General features: G+C 39.7%; 1 protein-coding gene across 2 annotated transcripts in view; it reads left to right on the top strand.

Moving 5' to 3' along the window:
* Positions 1-22,742, top strand: part of ADCY8 (adenylate cyclase 8) — a 250,218-nt gene that overhangs the window by 28,194 nt on the left and 199,282 nt on the right. For both annotated transcript variants that reach the window (XM_021666890.2, XM_021666891.2), the window contains exon 2: positions 19,954-20,103. In XM_021666890.2, coding sequence (XP_021522565.1) covers positions 19,954-20,103 — 150 coding nt within the window. The remainder of the gene's footprint in view (positions 1-19,953; positions 20,104-22,742) is intronic.

The following is a 22,742-nucleotide window of genomic DNA, read 5'->3' as shown; positions in this document are numbered from 1 at the left end:
CTTCATTTTAAAGGTTTTATCTGAATATTTCATCCCCAGAGGTTTTTACCTGACTACTTAATTTAAATGAAAGTCCTCACAGGATGTCCCATTGGGAAGGGACCTTAATCATCTTATTTGTCACTGGACTCTAAATGCCTCGGTCATACTTGGGACTCAATAAATGCTTACAAAATGAACGAATGAAGAAGGAAATTATTTATGGATAGTCATTATCGACATCCATCTAATAGTCTGGATGGTACAAGCTAATTAAATCCATTGATTAGGTTTATTTGACAAATTCATTCATTCAACTGCATTAGTAAGGGTAATGAATATTTGTTAGTTGTTAGAAGTTAGATCTTCTGAGAAGCAGACTCTCAGATGAGTTAGTAGGAAGCTTATTAGGGATTCTGTTGGGATCAATACCCACAGGGGAGAAAAGTTTGAAGCAGAAATAGACAAGTTGGGCTGTGATGCAATTTCAACAGAGACTGTAGTCAACACTACGGGGAGTTCTGAAGCTGGGATGACTTTCCCAAGATGCTCTGAGTTGCATTATGATCCTTTATGCCTACATGTTGATCAGTCTTGGAGCATGACTTTGGATGAGAAGGCCCTCTTCGGCTGAGGTAATCCTCAAAGTAGACTTGCCAGAAGTCTACTCCTGAGGACTATCTGCCAGAAGTAATCCTAGGAGAACACACCCATCTTTCCTGAAGGGAGATCAGGTGGCTCATCACAGGATCCACCATAGTGAACCCCTTGTGCCTCTAAGATCCACTCCTTCTTACTGCTTCTGAGAACTGTTCCTCTATGATCCTGGTAGGCTTCTCTTCTTTGGGGAAATTTTAAAGGGAAAGATTAGTGGGACAAATTACAGTCCCCACTGCTACAACTGAGTCTTGGGGCACCAACTGATGTACATTGTTCTAGATTCCCCTCACACTCCACTATTACCCCTGCTGGTCTTGTGGTTCACCTGGTGGTATGACCCAGACTCTAACCTTTGAGTGCTCTGAACCTCTGGTCACCATGCCTTTCTCAGGTCATGGAAGAACCCATTCCAGATGGTGATACTTTTTGTCTGTTGGTTACTTAGCATGAAGAACCCAAAATGCTGAGGTGAAAGTCATGGTTTAGAGATCAATATGAATCTTGTTCTGTCACCTGATGAAAGCATTTGGCAACCTGGAACTGTAAAGCAACAAAATGCAGGGTTTCTGGCTCTGAGATGCCAGGCACCCTAAGTGGATCCCTTGGAGTGACTGTAACTGGGGTCACACCTGCCTCTACCCCTTTGTTCCCCTGATTCATGTATTCTACCTGCCAGGGACACAGCACCATTTAGAGGCCTTTGATTTAGAGTGTCCATTATGTCCTGGAGGGCGACACCCCATTCTCAAGGAGTACTGACTACAAGATGGCTCTTCAGCTCCACCTTCACCAGGGTGATCCTGCATTCTACCTGGGCATCAGCTTCTAGGGGTATAGTCAGTGATGTAACTAGAGGATCCGACTGTCTTATGTCCATTATCACACCCCATCTGCTGTAAAGGAGGTCCCTTGGTTTGACACAACACCTGTAGGAATCTACAGTATTCTCCCCAAGCCAGATCCTTCAATATACATTTCTCCCCATAGCTACAGCAAAACTACCTCAGGCCCACACTGTCACCTCGACTTTTAGATAATTAAAGCTACCCTTAGAAGAAATACTCTTAAAGGTTGTTAAAGCAGAGCCCCTGCTGTCCAATCCCCTGGGGACCAGGCACTGAGAATGTGGTGAGGAGAGCAGCTTTGGCAGTGACCTGCTGGCAACCTGGCCCTGGTGGCCCTGGTCCATCCAGCAGGGGAAATAGTCACTTGAGGCTTGCAGGTCCTATCCATAAAGCACTCTAGATGCAATGCTTGACAGGTCCTACATAAAGAAGGAAGAGAACTGAATCAGCATCCACTCTGGTCTTCAAAACATATCTGATTTGCCTGTCTGTGAATATGTATAGACTTTATTTCCAAAGCAATGTTGAAAATGTCCCTGTGTCCACATGAAGAACCTTTTCAGAAAGTATACCCAATTCTCTTCTGATATCCAGCAACTTATGGGTCATTCACTGTTTTTATTCAACAAACTTTTATTATGCACCTTTCACTGCTAAATACTCTACCAGGACCTGTATGCATCTATCCTAGATTAAAGCCACAGAAGACTGGCTTTTCCAAGATCTACCTCTTTTGCTCACTTCTACATCTGTTACATGTGTTATGATTGGATTTTTATGCATATACTATTTTGCAACTTAGGTGAGACCTACACTACCTTGGAATCACTACTTCACTGGGGTTAGGTTTTAAAGTCAACAGCTGAGTAAAAATCATGCTTGTAAAAAGTCTCTCAAATGCCCACAAAAATCAGTAATGGATATATCATATTTCAGCAAGTCTGGCATAACCAGATTTTCCTCCTGTATGGTTGAACTCCAGATAAAGCAGTTGACTTGTATTTAAAGAGCATGATTATGAAAAACATGTAACTTTACACCTATTGGCACATTGAGTCCAATGGGGTGAAGACTCAATGTGCCTCACTATTGGAGGCCACAGCTTGAGACAAACTATAGATCTTCATCTCCTCACTCCATGTCAAATGCTCATGAACAGATAGCATTGCTGAAATTATTTAAAGTGCTCTATCTCTTCATATCCCCTCCCTATTCCTTCATTTTTCTTATTTTCATTTCTCTTCCCCTCTCTCTGTCTGTTTGTCTCTCTCATTTTTACTCTCTCTTTTTCTCTTTATCTCCCCAAATTTTTGATTAAAATCACATGCAAACTTAAGACACAGATGTTAACATTCCACTGCCTTATAATATATTACTTTGCACAACTCAAATTCAAATAGAGAACCTTCCTCCAACACCCCATGTGAATTTGACAGAACTCTGGACCTGGCTCTTTGTTTTCCTTGCAAATAACAGCTGGATTTTCTTATGCACATGATTCTCTAAAAGCAGCATCTCCCCCTAACTATCAATTTATTAACATTAGTACTAATGAAAATTCTTTGGTGATGACATCTCTAGCTTGATTGTTCAAGGAAGTGTTTCTGACCTCCTAAGATAAGAAAGTCCATATATTCATAGGTTCAAAATGGGATACACTGACATAAAATCTATTTTGGAATCCATACTCTCAGCTCCATTGTAAATATGTAATTCTTGGGCAAGTTAGGTAAGCTATCTAAGTTATCTTTCTTTTTCATGGAAAGCAATGAAGTCATACTTTGTAGGATTTGTATGAGGATTTAAGGAGATAATGGCACTATTATGTGAAACATTTAAGTATAGTAATCTCTTGGTTCTCTCCTTGCTTCCCCCACCATGTGCAGCCACTCGAACCTTACCATCTGATTCTCCAGCAATTCTGGGTGTTTTTTACCTCTCCAAATGCTTCCTGCATTTTCTTGCCTTTCTACCCATCGCTCCTCTAAAGCACTTCCCCCATCCTTGCTTGCCTAACTTCTACACATTACTCATGAATCAACTTAAATGTCACCTTATCCAGGGAGTCTTCCTGGATTCCCTACCATCCTTAGATTCTACTCTAATGCACTATCTTTACAGCATAGTATAGTTAATGCTTAAAAGAGTAGTATTCATGTTAGTCCATTTTCATGCTGATATGAAGAAATACCTGAGACTGCATAATTTATAAAGAAATTAGTTTTAATTGTCTTACAGTTCCACGTAGCTGAGGAGGCCTCAGGAAACTTCCAATCATGGTGGAAGACACCTCTTCACAGGGCAGCAGGAGATAGAATGGGTGCCAGCAGGGGAAATGCCAGACACTTATAAAATCATCAGATCTCCTGAGGACTCACTATCATGAGAACAGCATGGGGAAAAGGGGGAAACCACCTCCATGATTCAAATACCTCCACCTGGTCCCCCTCCTTGACACATGGGGATTATTACAATACAAGGTAGGCTCTAGGCATGGCCCAGGAAACCATTTATTCCTCCTAAGCCTCCAGGCCTGTGATGGGGTGGTAGTGGGAAGGCCGTTTAAGGTCTCTGACATGCCCTGGAGACATTTTCCCCATTGTCTTGGTGATTAACATTCAGCTCCTCATTACTTATGCAAACTTCTGCAGCTGGCTTGAGTTTCTCTCCAGAAAATGAATTTTTCTTTCCTGTTGCATTGTCAGTTTGCAAATTTTCCAAACTTTTATGCTATGCTTTCCCTTGAACCCTTTGCTGCTTAGAAATTTATTCCACTAGATACCCTAAATCATCTCTCTCAAGTTCAAAGTTCCACAGATCTCTAGGGCAGGGAAAAATGCTGCCAATCTCTTTGCCAAAGCATAACAAGAGTCACCAGTGCTCAGTTCCCAAGAAGTTCCTCACCTCCATCTGAGACCATCTCAGCCTGGACTTCATTGTCCATATCACTAACAGAATGTTGGTCAAAGCCATTCAACAAGTGTCTAGGAAGTTCCAAACTTTTTCACAATTTCCTGTCTTCTTCTGAGACCTCCAAACTTTTCCAACCTCTGCCTGTAACCCAGTTCCAAAGTCACTTCCACATTTTCAAGTATTCTTATATCAGTACCCCACTCCTGGTACCAGTTTATTTTATTAGTCTGTTCTCATACAAATATGAAGAAATAGCCAAGACTGGGTAAATTATAAAGAAAAGAGTTTTAATTGACTCAGAGTTCTACATGGCTAGGGAGGCGTCAGGAGAACTTACAATCATAGTATAAGGCACTTCTTCACAGGGCAACGGAAGAGAGAATGAGTGCCAGCAGGGGAAATGCCAGATGCTTATAAAACAGATCTCGTGAGAACTCACTGACTATCACAAGAACACCATGGATGAAACCATCCCCATGATTCAATTACCTCCATCTGGTCCCACCCTTGACACATGGGGATTATTACCATTCGAGGTTGGATTTGGGTGGGTACACAGAGCCAAATTGTATAAGTCTCTGAAGCCTGACTTCCTGGGCTCCAAATGTGTATGGAGGGGTAAGCTGAAGCATGATACTTAATCTGTCTTTGCTTCAGTATCCTCACATATAAACTGGGGATTAGGCTGACCATACATCCCTATCTCTTAGGAAAAGCTGAGGTTTAGACCTATTTTATTAAAAAGTAGGTTTAGACCTAACTCTGTTAGGTTAAAACCCTAACAGAATTACTACAAACAATCCTTTTCATTGTCAAAACCATTCTGATTGGACAACAAATTATATGGTCACCCTAATAATAATAATAGCACCTACCTCATTAGCTGAATATGTGAATTTAATGGGTAGCAATGCCTATGACACAGTAGATACTCAATAAAATCAGCTGTTCACATGACAGGTATCAATTGTCTCAGTGTACCTCTGTTCTAACACTCATTCCTCTATGCGGTAAGTGCATGTCTAATTATCTGTCTTCCTCACCATACTTGAACTACTTGAGGGCAAAGAGATCATCTATCATGATCATATTTGTACCTTCAGTGTGCAGCTCAATGGATAGCTTTAAAGTCACATTAACAAAAATAAATAAATCCCTATTGCAGGATTAGAAATTTGGAAATGTTTGAAAGATAACTGCTATATTTTGCAAACAAATCAAGTTTGTAAATGAAGCTGCACACCTATCATTTATCTGACAATAATTTACTGGGCATCTACTATGTGCTGGTGACTGCTAAGCTCTAAGAGGTTTCTCAGTCTCCAAAATATTGATGTTTAGAGCTAGAAAATTTTTTGTTGGGGGAGGGAAGAATGCCTTGTGTAGTGTAGGATGTTTGGCAGCCTCTGTGGCCTCTACCAGTATATATGCCAGTAGCACATGCCCTCTGTAGATGTGACAACCAAAAATGTCTCCAAGCATTGTCAAGTGTCTCCTGGCAGATAAAATAGCCCCCATTTGAGATCACTAATAAGGATGTAGGACATACCTCTTTCACCTTAGAAATGGTGCTGGAAATCTGGGAGATCTAGTACTTGCAGGTTTTGCCTGAAGAAAACCATGCATGGAATCCTAACATAGTTCATATCGGCTTCTTATTTCCTCCCTGAGTAATTAGTATTCATCAAAAGCTAATTCAATAATATGTGCTTTTTTAGCTAAAAGAGTTTAATCAATTAATTTAATAACTATGTCTGCATGAAATATTTTATTATTGTTACTGTTTGTACCTTCATTCATTATTGTGTGCCTACTGTTTGCCAGATACGGTTTCTCTTCATTTGGAATTTTATCTGCACTGGACATGATACCTTTTTCCTCTCTTCATTGGCATAATAAGCAAAGAATCTTATATATCCATTGCAGATAAATCATGAATGGTTCTAAAAGATTAGTATCATCAAGAAACTGAAATCCTCTGTTTGAGCACAAAGCCTCCATGGAAACGTTGTCATCTGGCGTTGGCACTCACCCATGCCTTTCTGGGGAAATTATTACAGGTCTTTTGGAAACCCTCAGTTCTGACATTTCTCATGGAGATCTAAACAGGACTGATGAGAGAACCACTTGTTATTTGTGTTTCCTGCAATTCCTTCCCTTTTCAGCAATGTTGCCCATCATTGATGGTGACCCAGGGAGTGATCTATCCACTAAGCCACCAGGGATTGTGACTGCAAAAATGTAAGCTTCCTAAGATTTTGTGTTCCATATGCAAATGGAAAAAAAACTAAGGTCTAGAATCATGCCACGTTTAGATAGACTTTTTAGGTAGCAGATCCTTTATTAATGATAGTAAGTCATGGGGAAAAATCTCATCATTGCCAGAGTAAATAAACTTGAAAAAGCCCCACTGCCCAGGAAATCAGTCTTTTGATAAGGGCATTTGATTTTCCCTTGAGCTAGAGCACACAGAGGTCACTGGTGCCTCTTCAGTGCCTCTCCTGCCAAATCTCCCAGTGGCTCCTACAGACAACCACAGGAGTGTCCTGTCAACAAAGATTTACTGAATGACTGCTGTGTGTCAAGTACAAGAATACATCAATGGATAGCAGTAACCCCTGCCTGCAGGAACACATAGACAAGACCCAGGAACTGACAGGAGCTACAGGGCAGTACGATAAGAGTTTGCTGGAAGGAAATGTGAGAGGGGGACAGCCTAAAAGATAGGGGGCTTTCGGGGAAAGAGAAGCTGCTTCTTGTGCATTGTGAAGCATGCTGAAGAAGTAGTGTGTGTGTGTGTGAGAGAGAGAGAGAGAGAGAGAGAATTTGGAATGACAGCATGGAGACATTTAAGGAAAAGGGAACCAAAGGTGTGGTTCATCTATTATTCAGGGTTCCAGCAGAAAACAAACATTCAAAGGAGTAAATGAAGTGAGCTGAAGCAAAGTTTTGAAATGGGATTAAGGGAACCATAAGGCTTGATGAAACACCCATAGACTAGCTGCAAAGGAAGCTATTTCCACTCCTATGGGCCTGAATGGGCAAGGGGAGGGACGGTATCACCAGGGCCTCACAAGAGCTCCTCTACTGTAGAGGAATGCAATAATTGCACAAACTCAAGCACAGTAGGATGAGCAATTGCCTCAGATCTCACTCTCTGTCATTCCTGATTTTTCTGTCTCCCACTTTGACTAGCCATGGTAAACCCAAATGGAAACTGAAGATGAAGAAACCTGATAGACGCAGTTCAGAGATATCAACCTTTCAGGGCAAAGAGTGGTGCACACAAGGGCAGCTTTTTAGGAGCCAAAGGAGAATAGCCAGCCAAGTTGGTCCAGTTAACTCCAAGTTACCCTGTGTGACTAGAAGCCAGGAAGTGCACAGGGAGGAAATAAGAGTCAGAAGAGGGAACCAGAGAGGAGAGGGAAAGCATTAAATCCCAAGGGCTCCTTCATAGTCTCTGCCCAGTGCTTGAGTGTGGAGGCAGCCTGTGTGAGGACAGCAGTAGTAGCAGCTGCCATTTTGGGGTATTTACTGTGTATCAGGCAAATGGTAAGTATTTTCTATACAGTACTTTCAATGGCCTCATTTAACCTTTAGAGCCACCCAGTAAGAATCCTCATGCACTGTCTGGTAATTTCCAATCCCTTTGATAATGACTTGACAAGTGCTGCTTCATTTTAGGCTCTCAATAACTCTAGGTCATAAGGATTTGTTTATTTATTTATTTAACATATGAAAAGACAGTAAGTTCACTGGAGTATGAGATCTAAGGGAACAGAGACTTGTTCTATATCCCCTGAGCCACAGGTAGTGTCTGGCACATAGTATATAATAGATCACCAGTGAGTTAAAAACTAAAATAGACTCAGAGGCTCTCAGAGGTGGGGTTTTGGAGTTAAATTCTGACTCTCAAACTCTGAAATCCCTAAACCACAGAATTATCCCAGCCAGTTAAGAGGGGAAGAAGTACACTTCCCTCTTCTTCGCTGTGAGAGTCCATGAGAATCTGCTTTAGCGTAGTCTTCCCCTAAGAGAAGGCTGCCTGGCTCACACCCCTTTAGTCTCTCCCCCATGGAAGGTCTGCATATTATTAGTCTGTAAGCTCCAAGAGGTCAAGACCTGTGTTTGGTCCACATACGTATAGCTCTAGCACACGCTTGACCTATAGGAGGCACTCAGTAAATGTTTGATGACTCTTTGGATGAATAAGAAGTAGCACTGTGATGAATAAATGTGAGCACTGTGCAAAGCCCTAGGGATAATAGAGTTCATAATAGATGAGCCTGATCACCAACATGTAAGGGCAATAGTAGATTTTTATACAGGGTACAGGTCGGGAGATCAAGGAAGAAAAGAGTGATTGGCCAGGATGAGTCTTGACCTCCATGAATTGAGTAGATGATTGTCAGACAGATGAGGAGGAAGCTTCAGAAAGAGCAGGCCAGAAAAATATATGGCTTCAACGAAAAAGCATGGGAGGTGGAGTGAGAATGGGAGGTACACGCGAGACTTTCAGGGGCAGAACAAAGAAAGATAAAGCTGGGGAGGGTGTTCGGAGGCAGGTCACAGGCAACCTGTCTGCTACACTATGAAGTTCAGACTTGCTGCAAATGCCCTGCTATTTACCTACCTACTTTGCCTGTTCTTTGCTCATGTAAACCTAATCCCTCCATAGTACACTAGACTAGATCCATCCTCTCACCTGCTCAAGGACTTCACTCTTAACAAATCTTCCCCCACCCCTTCCAGATAGCTGTGAAGATCAAAAGGAAATTTTTTTTCTCTGCAGTTACTCCAGCATGGTGGGGGAGGAAAGGCTCAACAAGTTTTTGTTTTTGTTGTTGTTGTTTGTTTTTATTTGCAAAGAGCCAGACAGTAAATAAGTAAATATTTTAGGCTTTGCCAACCACATAATTTCCCTCCCCCTCCTCTTCCTCTTCCCCTTCTCCTCCTCCACCTCCTCCTTCTTCCACACTTCTTTAAAAATGTAATAACTATTCTTAGCTCACCCATAATCTGTGGACCCTAGGAGAAAGAATGGATAAAAGTTCCTCCTTGACTTTCCAGAATTGTACTGGTTTTAAAATAAAGCCCTATGCCCCAGTCAAACCAAGACAGTACCACTTACTAGCTCTGTGACCTTGGTCAATTATTTAACCTCTCTGAACCTTGCTTTTCTTTTCCGTGAAATGGAGCTAATAAGCCCAAGCAGGGTTGCTATTGGACTGTCCATAAAATAGCATGTGTACAGGCTAAAGCACAGGATCTAGAAAACAGTTGGAGTGTGTAAGGAGAGGTTCTCTCGAAATCCCCTCCTGAAGAGTTTGGCAGGATTTCTAAATGGTAGAATTATGCCAGGCTGCAAAACACTCCTGGAATAATTATGGCTACTTGTTTTGTCCACTTCTCTGAATACGGTGAATAGACATTTTGAATATGTTGGTATCTTAAACTACTTTGCATTAGCATAATTTATCTTTAAAATTTTTGCCACCAGCTGTTATATTTCTCATATTTATAAAATTTCTTCATCATTTTTTACCTCATCTATTTCTAAATGTTGTAATCACTTCTTTTTTTCTCTCTCTCAATTATAGGCCTTCTTATTTTTAGCCTTTAACATTTTTACTTATTCCTTAATGTTGTGTGTGTGTGTGTGTGTGTGCGTGTGTGTGTGATGGAGTTTCACTCCTATTGCCCCAGGCTGGAGGGCAATGGCACAATCTCAGCTCACTGCAACCTCCACCTCCTGGACTCAAGCAATTCTCCTGCCTCAGCCTCCCAAGTAGCTGGGATTACAGGCACCTGCCACCATGCCCAGCTATGTTTTCTATTTTTAGTAGAGACAGGGCTTCTCCATGTTGACCAAGCTGTTCTTGAACTCCTGACCTTGTGATCTGCCCACCTTGGCCTCCCAAAGTGCTGGGATTACAGGCTTGAGCCACCGTACCCAGCCTCAGTTTTTTAAGTTTATTTAAAAAAAAAAAAAACAAAAAAAAACTTGTATCCCTGTTCTTGTTCTTTTCATTTTTTTCAAAATTCTTTCTTTTTGTTATCACTTGAAATGACTACTTTTTCCCTTCTTACTTTGCAATTTCTCAGGATATTATTCCTGGAATTCAAGTTGTTAATAGAGGTTTTTCATCATTCAGTTTTAATTTTTTATTATATGCCAGCTGAGTTCAGCAGGCCTCAGTTTTTACCTTTCCTTAGATTTTTACTTAAGTGTATTACTTTATTGCTAAGTTATTTTTTAAGCTTCACGATGTACTATTTATAACTCTTTTTCCAATTTGATGTGTACTATTTATACAGGGCAGGCAGGAAGCATGGACACAGAGCCGACAGCTGTGGGAAGAGCCCACAACCCTGGCAGAGGATGTTGGCAGAGAATTTTTTTCCTTCCCCTTGTCTCTGCAGCTACTCCTTTGAATTTTCTTCCTCTCTTATCCCTTTCTTCACTGAATCCTTAAAGAATTTAAACTGCACGACCAGGCACGATGTCTCACGCCTGTAATCCCAGCACTTTGGGAGGCCGAGGCGGGTGGATCATCTGAGGTCAGGAGTTCGAGACCAGCCTGGCTAACAGGGTGAAACCCCGTCTCTACTAAAAATACAAAAAATTATCCAGGTGTGGTGGAACATGCCTGTAATCCCAGCTACTCAAGAGGCTGAGGCAGGAGAATTGCTTGAACCTGGGAGGTGGAGGTTGTAGAGAGCCGAGATCGTGCTATTGCACTCCAGCTTGGGCAACAAGAGTGAAACTTCGTCTCAAAAAAACAAAAACAAAAACAAAAGTTTAACCTGCACAATAACTATTCCTCGTGCTACATCTCAAGTGGCCTTACTATAACACGAACCCGACCAAGTCACTTACCTGCTAAATCCCTTCAATAGCTCACCGTAGTGACATAGAGACAGTGAAAACAATAATGATCACAATAACTGCAACGACAGTCAATACATATTGAGTAATGATTGTGTTACAGGCCTTTTGCTAATTTCATCGATTATCCAATATTTTGAGGAAGATATTCCTGTTTTCCTGGTAAGAAAATCTGGGGACCAAAAAAGTCGACTGAGTCAAATTTACATAACAAGTAAATGGCATTATTAGAAGCCCAAATTCTTAGCCACTGGGCTAAACTGCTAAGCTCTATGAGTAGTACAGCAAATCACACTTTTAGTATCCACTCTCCTAGTGAAGATAGTGACTTTCTACAGTCCCCCTGGGGTAAATGGCAGCAATACAACTGAAGGCCACTGTCTGATTCCTAAGCATCCCACCCCTACTCGTCCCTGTATAGTAAATAATGGACATAAAAGTTCTTTGTAAAGCACCATAAATATAGAAGACTTTAATACTTTATGGTCCTTTGTGATATTTCCTAACTTGGAGGAAGAACATCCATGATGCATCATTTATCCAGAAATAAAATAGAAAAAAATTACACCATAAACTAGACTTTGGAAAAAGAGATGGCCTCATATTTCAAGATATATCTAATGTTTATTGGGCATTTGTTATCTGCTAGACACATTCATACACAGTATATATATAATGTATATATAATATTTGAATATGTAGTATATGTATATATTATACAGAGAGATAGAGATATATATACACACATATTTAGTATTAACCTCACTTCTGTGAGGCAAGGGTTTATTCCCATTGGTCAAATGAAAAATTTGAGGCTCATCGAGACATAAAAGGACTTGCCTAAACTCACATGCCTAGCAAGTGGTGGAGCTGAGAGATGCAAACCCAGGTCTCTGATTACAAAAGCTCCAGCATCTGGCAGGTGCAAAGGCTTCTGGTGGGAAGCTGCCCCACCCACTCTCTCAGGACCCCACCTCCTGCAGACTTCAGACACCCCAGAGAGCTATGGAAAGCATCCAATCTCCTTCCAGATTTTCTCACTCACTCCTGGTCCTCATGCTTTGGGGCAGAATAGCCCAGGTGGCAATCACCACTTCAGAATTTCCTAAGCTACTTAGCTTTGGGAAAGTTACTCTCAGGGCCTTAGCTTTGCGATTTATAGATGGAGATAAGGTGATGTGCCTGAGAACACCTTTGTGAGGGAAGGTATAGACAAACAGACCCTAGACAGAAATAGGACCTCATTCACAGTGAAATGCTCCATAAACATCTTAATTGAATCAAGTGATTTTTTTTTTTTTTTTTTGTACTTTAGGTTCTGGGGTACATGTGCAGATCATGCAGGATTGTTGCATTGGTCCATACATGGCAAGGTGGTTTGCTGCCTTCATCCTCCTGTCACCTATATCTGGCATTTCTCCCCATATTATCTCTCCCCAACCTCCCCACACTCCACTGTTCCTCCCCTATCCCCTCCCAACAGACCCCAGTGTGTGATGCTCCCCTCCCTGTGTCCATGTGTTCTCACTGTTCAACACCTGCCTATGAGTGAGAACATGCAGTGTTTGATTTTCTGTTCTTGTGTTAATTTGCTGAGAATGATGGTTTCCAGATTCATCCATGTCCCTACAAATGAACTCATCGTTTTTCATGGCTGCGTAGTATTCCATGGTGTATATGTGCCACATTTTCTTTGTCCAGTCTATCATGGATGGGCATTTGGGTTGATTCCAGATCTTTGCTATTGTAAACAGTAATGCAATGACCATTCGTGTGCATGTGTCCTTATAGTAGAAAAATTTATAATCCTTTAGATATATACCCAGTAATGGGATTGCTGGGTCAAATGGAATTTCTATTTCTAGGTCCTTGAGGAATTGCCACACTGTCTTCCACAATGGTTGAACTAATTTACACTCCCACCAACAGTGTAAAAGTGTTCCTATTTCTCCACATCCTCTCCAGCATTTGTTGTCTCCAGGTTTTTTAATGATCACCATTCTAACTGGTGTGAGATTGTATCTCAATGTGGTTTTGATTTGCATTTCTCTAATGACCAGTGATGATGAGCATTTTTTATATGTTTCTTGACCTCATATATGTCTTTTTTTGAAAAGTGTCTGTTCATATCCTTAGCCCACTTTTGAATGGGTTTTTTTTTTTCTTGTAAATCTGTTTTAGTTCTTTGTAGATTCTGACTATTAGCCCTTTGTCAGATGAGTATATTGCAAAAATTTTTTCCCATTCTGTTGGTTGCTGATTCACTTAAGATGATTTTTAAGACCCTCTTCCTGCCTTAGGTGGTTCTCTTTTATTTCCTAGAGCTACCTGGAAGCCAACCTTGTCTTCTGGCCTGTGCTGGAAAGGCCTACAGACAACACACACCTCCTTCCCAGGGCTCTTTCCCCTTTACCAGGCTCAAGAACTGATCTGTAAAAATGGCCAAATTCTAGGGTGTTGATGGAGTGAACTGTCTCTGTTAGTCCAGCAGAGACTCAGGCCTGGGGTTGGCAACCACAGCTGTTATAGTTCAGGCTTTGGCTCCCATTACCAGGGTTCACACCTCAGCCTTACCATCTGCACCAATTATTATCTCAAGCAAATGACTAAACTTCGAGCTTCAGCTTCTGTGTCTACAAAATGCTTGTCTTATAGTGTCTACCATATTGAGCTATTGTGAAGACTAAATGAATTGAAATTTGCAAGGTACGTTGAATGATTTCTGGCATGTATTAAGTGCTCTGCTCAACAAATGCTAGCTATCTGTTAGAGAATGATGCCAACACTTCTCTAACCAGGTTCATTCACCTGCAGATACGAGACCTTTACCTACATTTTTCGTATATACCCAGTGCATTGTGGCAAAATATTCAACCTGCTTCATGCATTGTTCAGTATTTATTTACTAAATTATACTCCTATCTCCTGATTGGGCTTTGTTTTCTCAGAATATCAAAGGTCTTCTTCAGATCCTAACCAGCTCCTGCTTAGACCCCACCCTCCTGTACTCAATTCCCAGGGCTGCCATTTTGGAGCTATTTGACTTTAGACATGTTACTTAACTTCTCTGATCCCAAGCTCCCTCATATGTAAAAAAAAACATAATAATAGCTCCTTCCTCACTGACATTAAATAAGAACATATATGAAAGGCACTTTGTAAAGTGTTCCACACTTAATATGAACTCAACTAAAGTAAGTTATGCTTGTTATTATTTAGTCTCCCAGTTTCAGTTTTAACATCCTCCAAAATTTATGATGAAACATCAGACCTAAAGACAAACCAGGGTAAAAGATCCACAAAAGAAAGTATTGAAAAATATCCAAATGGAAATCAGTCAGTCCTGGATTGCAACACATCATTCCTTTATTTCCTGTCTAAATGTTTAAAAGAAAATGAACTGAAGGCACAGACCCAGTGGTCACTTTCCCAGAGCTGGTCTTTCCAGACACACAATCATACTTGACTGGATGCTTCGGGGAGACCCAGAAATGAGTGGAAGTACCTTTTCTCTGCTCTGAATAGAGCAGGCCTCTTTTAGCCTTCAACAGCTTGGACTGCAGACTGTGGGGATGTTCCTTGTACAAAGTGTGCTACGAAGAAAATATAGTGCATGTTCCTGTGGTACCAGAAAACACACAGTGAGTGCAGAGTGGAGAGGAGGGGCCCCTCAGGGCTCCCCCAGGGAGCTATCCCCATTTCCCACCTCCACTCTAGGGAGGTAGACCCTTAAAACACAAATCCTGTATCAGTGGGGAAGCTGGCTCAGTGAGTCTTTACAACTTTGAACTTTCTGGCATCAAATAGCAGTGCCCACACTATGTCTATCACCTCAGCTTCATGGAGGCCCTTTCCACTCCTGGAGTTGGGGGAGTGAGAGGGAGAAAGTGAGGAGGGAGTCTTCCTATTCCTGAAGAATTCATAGAGCACTTCTCACCTCAAAGTAACAGCTTTCCTCTTCTCGACTATCACAAAACTGGACCAAAGAGGTGGGCAATTAGAATTCACTCATGTTATTGTGTCAACTCAGATTCAGCAAGTGTATGAAGCACTGGGATGCTGGGCCCTGTGCTAGGAGATAGAGACAGTGGACACAGCTCTGCCCTGGGGGAGTTCAGATTGTGGAAGGCTGATGGACATATAAAAAGGAGATCAAAGTTCAGTGTTATACATGATCATCAGGTCATTGACATAAAGTGGAGGTTTCCTGATGCCAGTTTGTGTACCCACTGCAGCAAATCACCTTGGGAGCTTCCTAAAAGTAAAGTTCCCCAAGACCACATCTATGGATATTTGTATTCAGTAGGTCTGAGTAGGGCCAAAGGATCGGCATTTTTTAACTAGAACTTGCTGGAAACCATCTTTGTCTCTTCTCTTTTCAATAATAAAGCCAAGAACAGAAGGATAAGAGGAATCAGCAAGGCAAGTATAGAGATTAGTGTTTGAAGAAGAGGAAACAACATTGAATGTCCCAGAAATGGTAAAAACCTAATGAAGAAACAGAAAGTAACAGAAATCATTTCGTTAGAACAAAATGAGTAAGTGAAGAAATAGTACAAAATGGCTTTGAAGATGATCAAACGATCCTTATCGTAGTGATGAGGAGTTTGCATTTTATACTTTTTAACAATAAATTTATCTATAAATTATATATATAATTTATCTAGTTCTCTGTTTAATATATTATAATATAATAGGTACACTGCATGCACATATACAAAACCCAAAAAGGTAGAGACTAAAACCTCAGGCTTCAGTTTCTGTCCCCAGAATTACCCAATAACTTACTGAGTGTGTCTGTGCATTTAAAAATGATAGAGATGTTACTTCTTTCCTTCTCCCTCACCCAGTTTTCAACTGGATGGATTTATGATATGACCAATCCTCCGTTTAAGGCCTTTTAAGTTACTTCTAAGTATTTATTATTATAAACAATGTTATTATATCCTTTGATCTTTGCACATGGGTGGTCATATTTATGAAATAAATCTATGGAATTAGAGTACCTGAATGCATGAGTATAAATATTGTCAATTTTTATAGATATTGCCAAATTTACACATTCACCAACTAGGTATGAGAGTGACTCTTTCTTCCACAACCTAGCCAGCATAAAATGTTAGTAATCTGGGAAGCTGATATTAAAATCATAATGGGAGACCATTCTGTATCCATTGGGTTAGCACTGAGTATTCCCAGTCCACACTCCAGAGTCGCCTTTGCATGTGCGCCCCAGGAACATACCCAAAATGTTCAGAGCAGCATTTTCCACAAGAGCCTGGGAGTGGAAATAATCAGAATGTCCACGAGTAGTGAACAGATAAATATTTTGTGGTGTATTAAATACTACTTAGCAGTAAAAATAAAGGAACTATCAAAGAATGCCTCAAACTGAATAAAGAAAATAATGTTTAGTAAAAAAAGGATAATTCCAATGATATAAAATTTATAAATGACGAAGTCAAACTAAACAATCTGAGGGATTTTCAAAAAGTTCATGCCCACCTGACTCCACAGGACCATTGATTGCTCACAGTTGTTTATTTAGCTGGATTTAAATGATGGATTTATGGTAAGATAATATGAATTTCAAAACCTTTTGCACCAAAATAAACTGATAGAAACATTGCAACGTGTCTGAACAGGATTCAACTCAAGATACTAAAAAGGATAAGATATCAGTTACAAAAGAGCCCCTATTACAGCAACATGAATTCTGCTAAAATTGAAGTAAGGACAAACATCAAATTTATGGGGAATCTTTGGTGGAAGAATTGTGAAATCATTGGTGCTTTACAAAAGTTCATAGAAATAATGCCCCAGAGAAATCAGTTTACAAATGGGTCACTCATTTTAAGAAAGAATGAGACATGTTGAATAGGTAAAACCCACAGGGCAGACAATTCACACCAATCTGTGAAGAAAAAGTTAATTGTACCCATGTCCTAATTAAAGAGGACCAACTATTAATGGTAGAAATTGCCAATATCATTGACATCTTAATTAGTTCAGCTTACACAATTCTGACTGAACAATGGAAAGTTGATCAAATTTTCTACTTGATGAGTGCCAAAATCTGTGTGCCCAAATAAGCTGCAGACAAGAGCAGAGCTTTCAGTGAACATTTTAAACAAATGGGGTCAAGATCCTGAAGTGTTTCTTTGAAACATTGTAACAGGAGATGAAACCTGGTTTTCAAAATAAATAGGTGCCAAAAAGAATTTCTACTATCTAATTATTGAATAGCATGTTTGTATTAGTCTGCTTCCATGCCTCTGATAAAGACATACCTGAGACTGGGTAATTTATAAAGAAAAAGAGGTTTAATGGACTCACAGTTCACGTGCTGGGGAGACCTCACAATCATGGCAAAAGGAGAAAGGTGCATCTTACATGGTGGCAGGCAAGAAAGAATGAGAGCCAAGCGAAAGAAGCAACCTCTTATAAAACCACCAGATCTCGTGAGACTTGTTCACTACCATGAGAACAATATGGGGGAAACCATCCTCATAATTTAATTTTCTCTACTAAAAATGCAAAAACTAGCCAGGTGTGGTCGTGTACACCTGTAATCCCAGCTAGTTGGGAGGCTGGACAGGAGAATTGCTTGAATCTGGGTGGCAGAGGTTTCAGTGAGCCAAGATCATGCCACTGCACTCCCGCCTGGGTGATAGAGTGAAACCCTGCCTCAAAATATTTTTATATAGGCCAGGCACAGTTGCTCATGCCTGTAATCCCAGCACTCTGGGAGGCCAAGGCAGATGGATCATTTGTGGTCAGGAGTTTGAGTCAGGAGTTTGAGACCTAGCCTGGCCAACATGGTGAACCCTGTCTCTACTAAAAATACAAAAATTAGCTGGGTGTGGTGGTATGCACCTGTAATCCCAGCTACTCTGGAGGCTGAGGCAGTAGAATCACTTGAACCCAGAAGGCAGAGGTTGCAGTGAATCAGTATTACACTACTGCACTCCAGCCTGGGCGACAGAGTGAGACACTATCCCAAAAATATATATGTATATAAAATATATGTTTATTTATTAATTTATGTATATTAATAAATACTATATATTAATACTAATATTTATATATTTATATATATTTTTATATCTTTATTTATATATATTTATTAATATATATATTTTTCAAACTGGGTATATTCTATTGGCATATTTTCAGATTTACTGACTCTTCTGTCATCTACATTCTGCTATCAATAACAAGTCGTTTCAGATATTTTGTTTTTCAGTTCTGAAATTTTCTTTTTTTGTTGTTTCTATTTCTTATTTCTTATCTTTTTATTCACTGCTAGAATATTTATTTTCAGTGAATTTCATTCACTGCTAGAATATCACTGAGCAAAATTGTAAGAACTGCTATAATCTCGGCCTGCTGATTCCAACGTCTGGGTCAGATTAGATGTATGTTGACTATCTTTTCTCTTGAGATTGAGTCACATTTTAATGTTTATTTTTATGTCACATAATTCTGTGCTATGTTGTGGGCATTGTGAATGCTATATACTTAAGACTGAATTCTCTTACATTCCCCTGGAAATGGTGATTTTCGTTTTGTTCTGTTTCACTTTAGCAGGTAGTTAACTTCATTGAAATCAAAAGAAAGTCTTTGTCTTTTGGACTGCAGTTCAAATATCAGTTCAGTCATTTTATCCTTAACTCAATGGCTTACTGTCCTCCCTTTGCATATGTGGTTCAGATAAGAGATTATAAAACAATTTTAGGTTTCCCTTCACTGGGTTCTTTTCTTTTTGGAATTTTCCTCCCACTTTCCAGAAACTACAGTGGTCTGGAACTCTGTTCCTTGCTTCTTTAAGCCACCTGAGTTTTCTATTTGAGTTATAGCTACCACACGTAGCACGAGCTGTGACCTGTTCTCAGGGTAAGCCATAAAAATAAAGGTATTCATACTATATTGTTCACTTCTTTCATAGAAGAATCTTAGACATGTCTAGTCTCTAGTACCACAACCTGATTTTTAGAAGAGATGTACACACACAAAAAAAATGCTGTGGACATGATGTCAACACCAGAATAAGGGATACAGTAGGAAAAGCAAGTAGGACTGTGAGGGGAAATAATGAGTTCCAATTTGGAGAGGTTAAGATAAAAGAATTTTTTGGACATCCTGATTGGGTGGATGTTATAGGAACTTAAAAGTGGCTTTGGCATCAACCTGACGCCAAAGACCTGAGAACATCAAAGTTTAAATATAGTAGTCAATGTATTCAAAGTCAAAGGTATCAGTGGATTCCTTTTCTTTTTCTTTTAGTCTCTTCTCTTTATTTCCACCAGATTCACCTGCCTCTTAAAAAGTCCAAAAGCTTTTGCTGGTGAAGGGGAAAGAGATAAGGTGGAGTGAAGAAGCCAGCCAGATCCCCTCTTTTTCACAGCAGGTTTCCCATCAAGGCTCCAGTCTAAACCTGGGGAGAAGCCTTAAATTGGAGGAAGTGGTGAAGGGAGCCCTCTCCAAAGGGATGACATTTGCCTCAAGATCTGAATGAAGGGCATAGTTCTCCAAACATGTGATTAAACATGTGGATTACTACATCAGAATTTACCTTTCAAATTTATATTTATTTATGTATTTTATTGTTGCTTCTGCTTCTAATAGTTTTGTTTTAAGCACCTGACCAGACTGTGTTTGTTTTAGGTTGTGGCCCAGGCAGTGTTATTCATGTGTATGAACACGGCTGGAATCTTCATCAGTTACCTGTCAGACCGGGCCCAGCGCCAAGCTTTCCTGGAGACTCGGAGGTGTGTGGAGGCCAGGCTGCGCCTAGAGACAGAGAACCAAAGACAGGTACCAAATGAAAAGGCTGAATGTTTTAGTTAGCCAGTCTCTAAATTATACGGAGCTACTGTTTTACTCCCAAACACGTCCTGACTTGCAAGTGTTCTCTTAAAGTTTCTGTCATGGGATTCCAGAGTCTGAAATAGTTGCATCACACTTGCAGGTCAAAATAGATTGGTCTTATTCTCCACACTCAATTCATCATTCCCCATAATAAATAAAGTTATTATAGTCACAAATATATTTTCTGGCACCTTTCACTGACATCTATGTTTGTGAACAAGGTCATGGTTCCTCAAAATCATTAGCATACTCATCTTTGACCCTCTTTCTTTTAAACTGTAAATGTGTTATTTCAGATAATTTTTTTTACTGTCTAGCAATTCAAATCAGAGTAAGTGCATAGAAGAACCTTTACACATATCTAGTCTCTAATAGCACAACCTAACTTTTAGAACAGATGTACACGAAAAAATCCTGTGGACATAAATCCAACACCAGAATAAGGGATACAGGAGGAGAAGCAAGGTGGGTTGTGGGGGACAATAATTAGTTCCAATTTGGAGAGGTCAAAAGAAATTTTTGGACATCCTGATCGGGTGGATGTTATAGGAACTTAAAAGTAGCTTTGGCCTCAAATAATATATTTCTCCAAAATTAAATTTACTTTCAAAGAATAAAGATTTGTCCCTATTAAAGTTGTTTATATATTTTAAATCCATGCATATCTTCAGTTCTGAAAACAATTTTCCAAGAGGAATATCAGAAATGTGTTGAAAATCGGTTTTAGCATCAACTTACAGCATCCCAAGTTTATATTCTCTTGGGAATTTTATGCTTCTAGATATATTATTTCTACAATACTAACCCTTTTCTCTTTTTTAAACTAGGTCCTTTTTCTTAAAGTTGTCTTATTATTTATAATACAGCACATTTATCATTTAAGACTTTAGGCAATAATAGCTTGCAAAATTATAAAGAAAGTAGCAGAGAAAGACTCAACATTTTCTTCATGATTAATTTGCATCAAATCACCAGGAAGTCATGGATCTTTAAAATGAGTGAAGCCAGGTCTGTGTGATAATGGATGAGACAGACAGGTAAGGCACACCTGCCAGGACCCAACTCCCACTGCCATCTGCTGTCGCCAGGGCACAGGGGAAAATACTGAGTTTTCAGATCTTACTTTGAGTTTACAGGATTCAGAATAAGGAATTTCTAAGTTATTGCCTAAAATAATTCTGGAATCTCATAGTAGTTTCTCTGAATAGCCCATGAAATAATTAAGAAAAATAACTTTAAGAAAAAAAAATACCTTGTACAATAAACATGAGTGTCTCCCAGGACTATTGTATTATGTTCCTTTGCAAAACAGATCAGTTGCCAGACTGGCATGTCACTCTTTCCATGGGATCTGTGCCAATTCAGAGAATGCTGCCATGTTAATAATTTATTCAACTGTTCTTAATGCTTTATCACAACAAGAGCTGAAATTGTGGGTGAGTTGTCTGGGATGGCTCTTATTTAGTGTTTATGATATATTGGAGACACTAAAAAAGTATTGCCTTACCATCTGCATAAGACTTTTTGCTTCCTTTCCCATCCTTCAAGTTGGGTATCTTGGAATCACTATGATCTAATAATCTAAAATTGTGGAGGAATCATTAACCATTCTCCCTAATCTTTTTTTTAAGTTGGGAGAAGGATAGAAGAAAATATAATATTTAGAGGTAAGAGAAAGCGATAACTAGAATGTAATGAAACGATCACTAGAGTTTGTGTCATGGCTCTTATTACTTCTTAGTTGGGCCACCTAAGCTATTTAACTCTCCACGTAGGTTCCTTTTTTTATACATGGGGCAATATCTTTCTCTTCTGCATTACATTTGTTTCAAATGAGATACTTTGTAGAAAGCAATACAAACATATAAGTCAGTTTCATTGATTTCTTAGATAAAATACAAGAAAAGACTATCTTTTGTGGAAGGTTCTTTATTCCTAGGATTAAGTAAAATATTGTGGAGGCTTCTTTTAGTCCTACGTTCACAACTATGATAAAATATTTGTGGCATGTTGACCACCCTTTATTTACCCAAGGGTATTGTCTGAGATAGCTGACTCTACATCATCAGTGCTAAAGTAACTTTCCACTGGCATTTGATCTCTGCTTCAGGTTTCCATTATCCTTGAGAACTTCCTCGGTAATAAATGGGCAGTGTAGTCTGGCAGAGAAGACATAGGCTTTCAAATGAAATTGCCCTGGGTTGATAATTTTTGCTTAGTTACTATTTTAGTGAGCTTGAGCAACCTCTGAGTCTTAGTTTCCCCATCTATGGTATGGGAATTATAATGTCCTTCCTGAAAAGTCTCCTTAATGGTTAGAATTACTTTGTGTGAGATGCCCTTGCAAGTCAGTGAAGAGTTTCTATTAGCATTATTGAATGTAATGATTTATATGAGTCAGTCAACATAGTTCAGTCCCAAGAGGACTCATGTGAAAATATATTATGGATTGACTTGGCTCAGTTGAAATAACTTAGGGTTATTTAAATTGAGGTAAATCAGGATGACGGCTCTCCTTAAGTGCATAGCAACCAGAATCATTATTAGGTCCCATACATACCTTTTAAAATATCATATGTCATTGA

The sequence above is a fragment of the Aotus nancymaae genome, unplaced genomic scaffold (genome assembly GCF_030222135.1).
Source record: "Aotus nancymaae isolate 86718 unplaced genomic scaffold, 86718_ANA_hifiasm-v0.15.2.pri h1tg000036l, whole genome shotgun sequence".
NCBI lineage: Eukaryota > Metazoa > Chordata > Mammalia > Primates > Aotidae > Aotus > Aotus nancymaae.
This window is presented reverse-complemented; position numbering and strand designations above follow the sequence as displayed.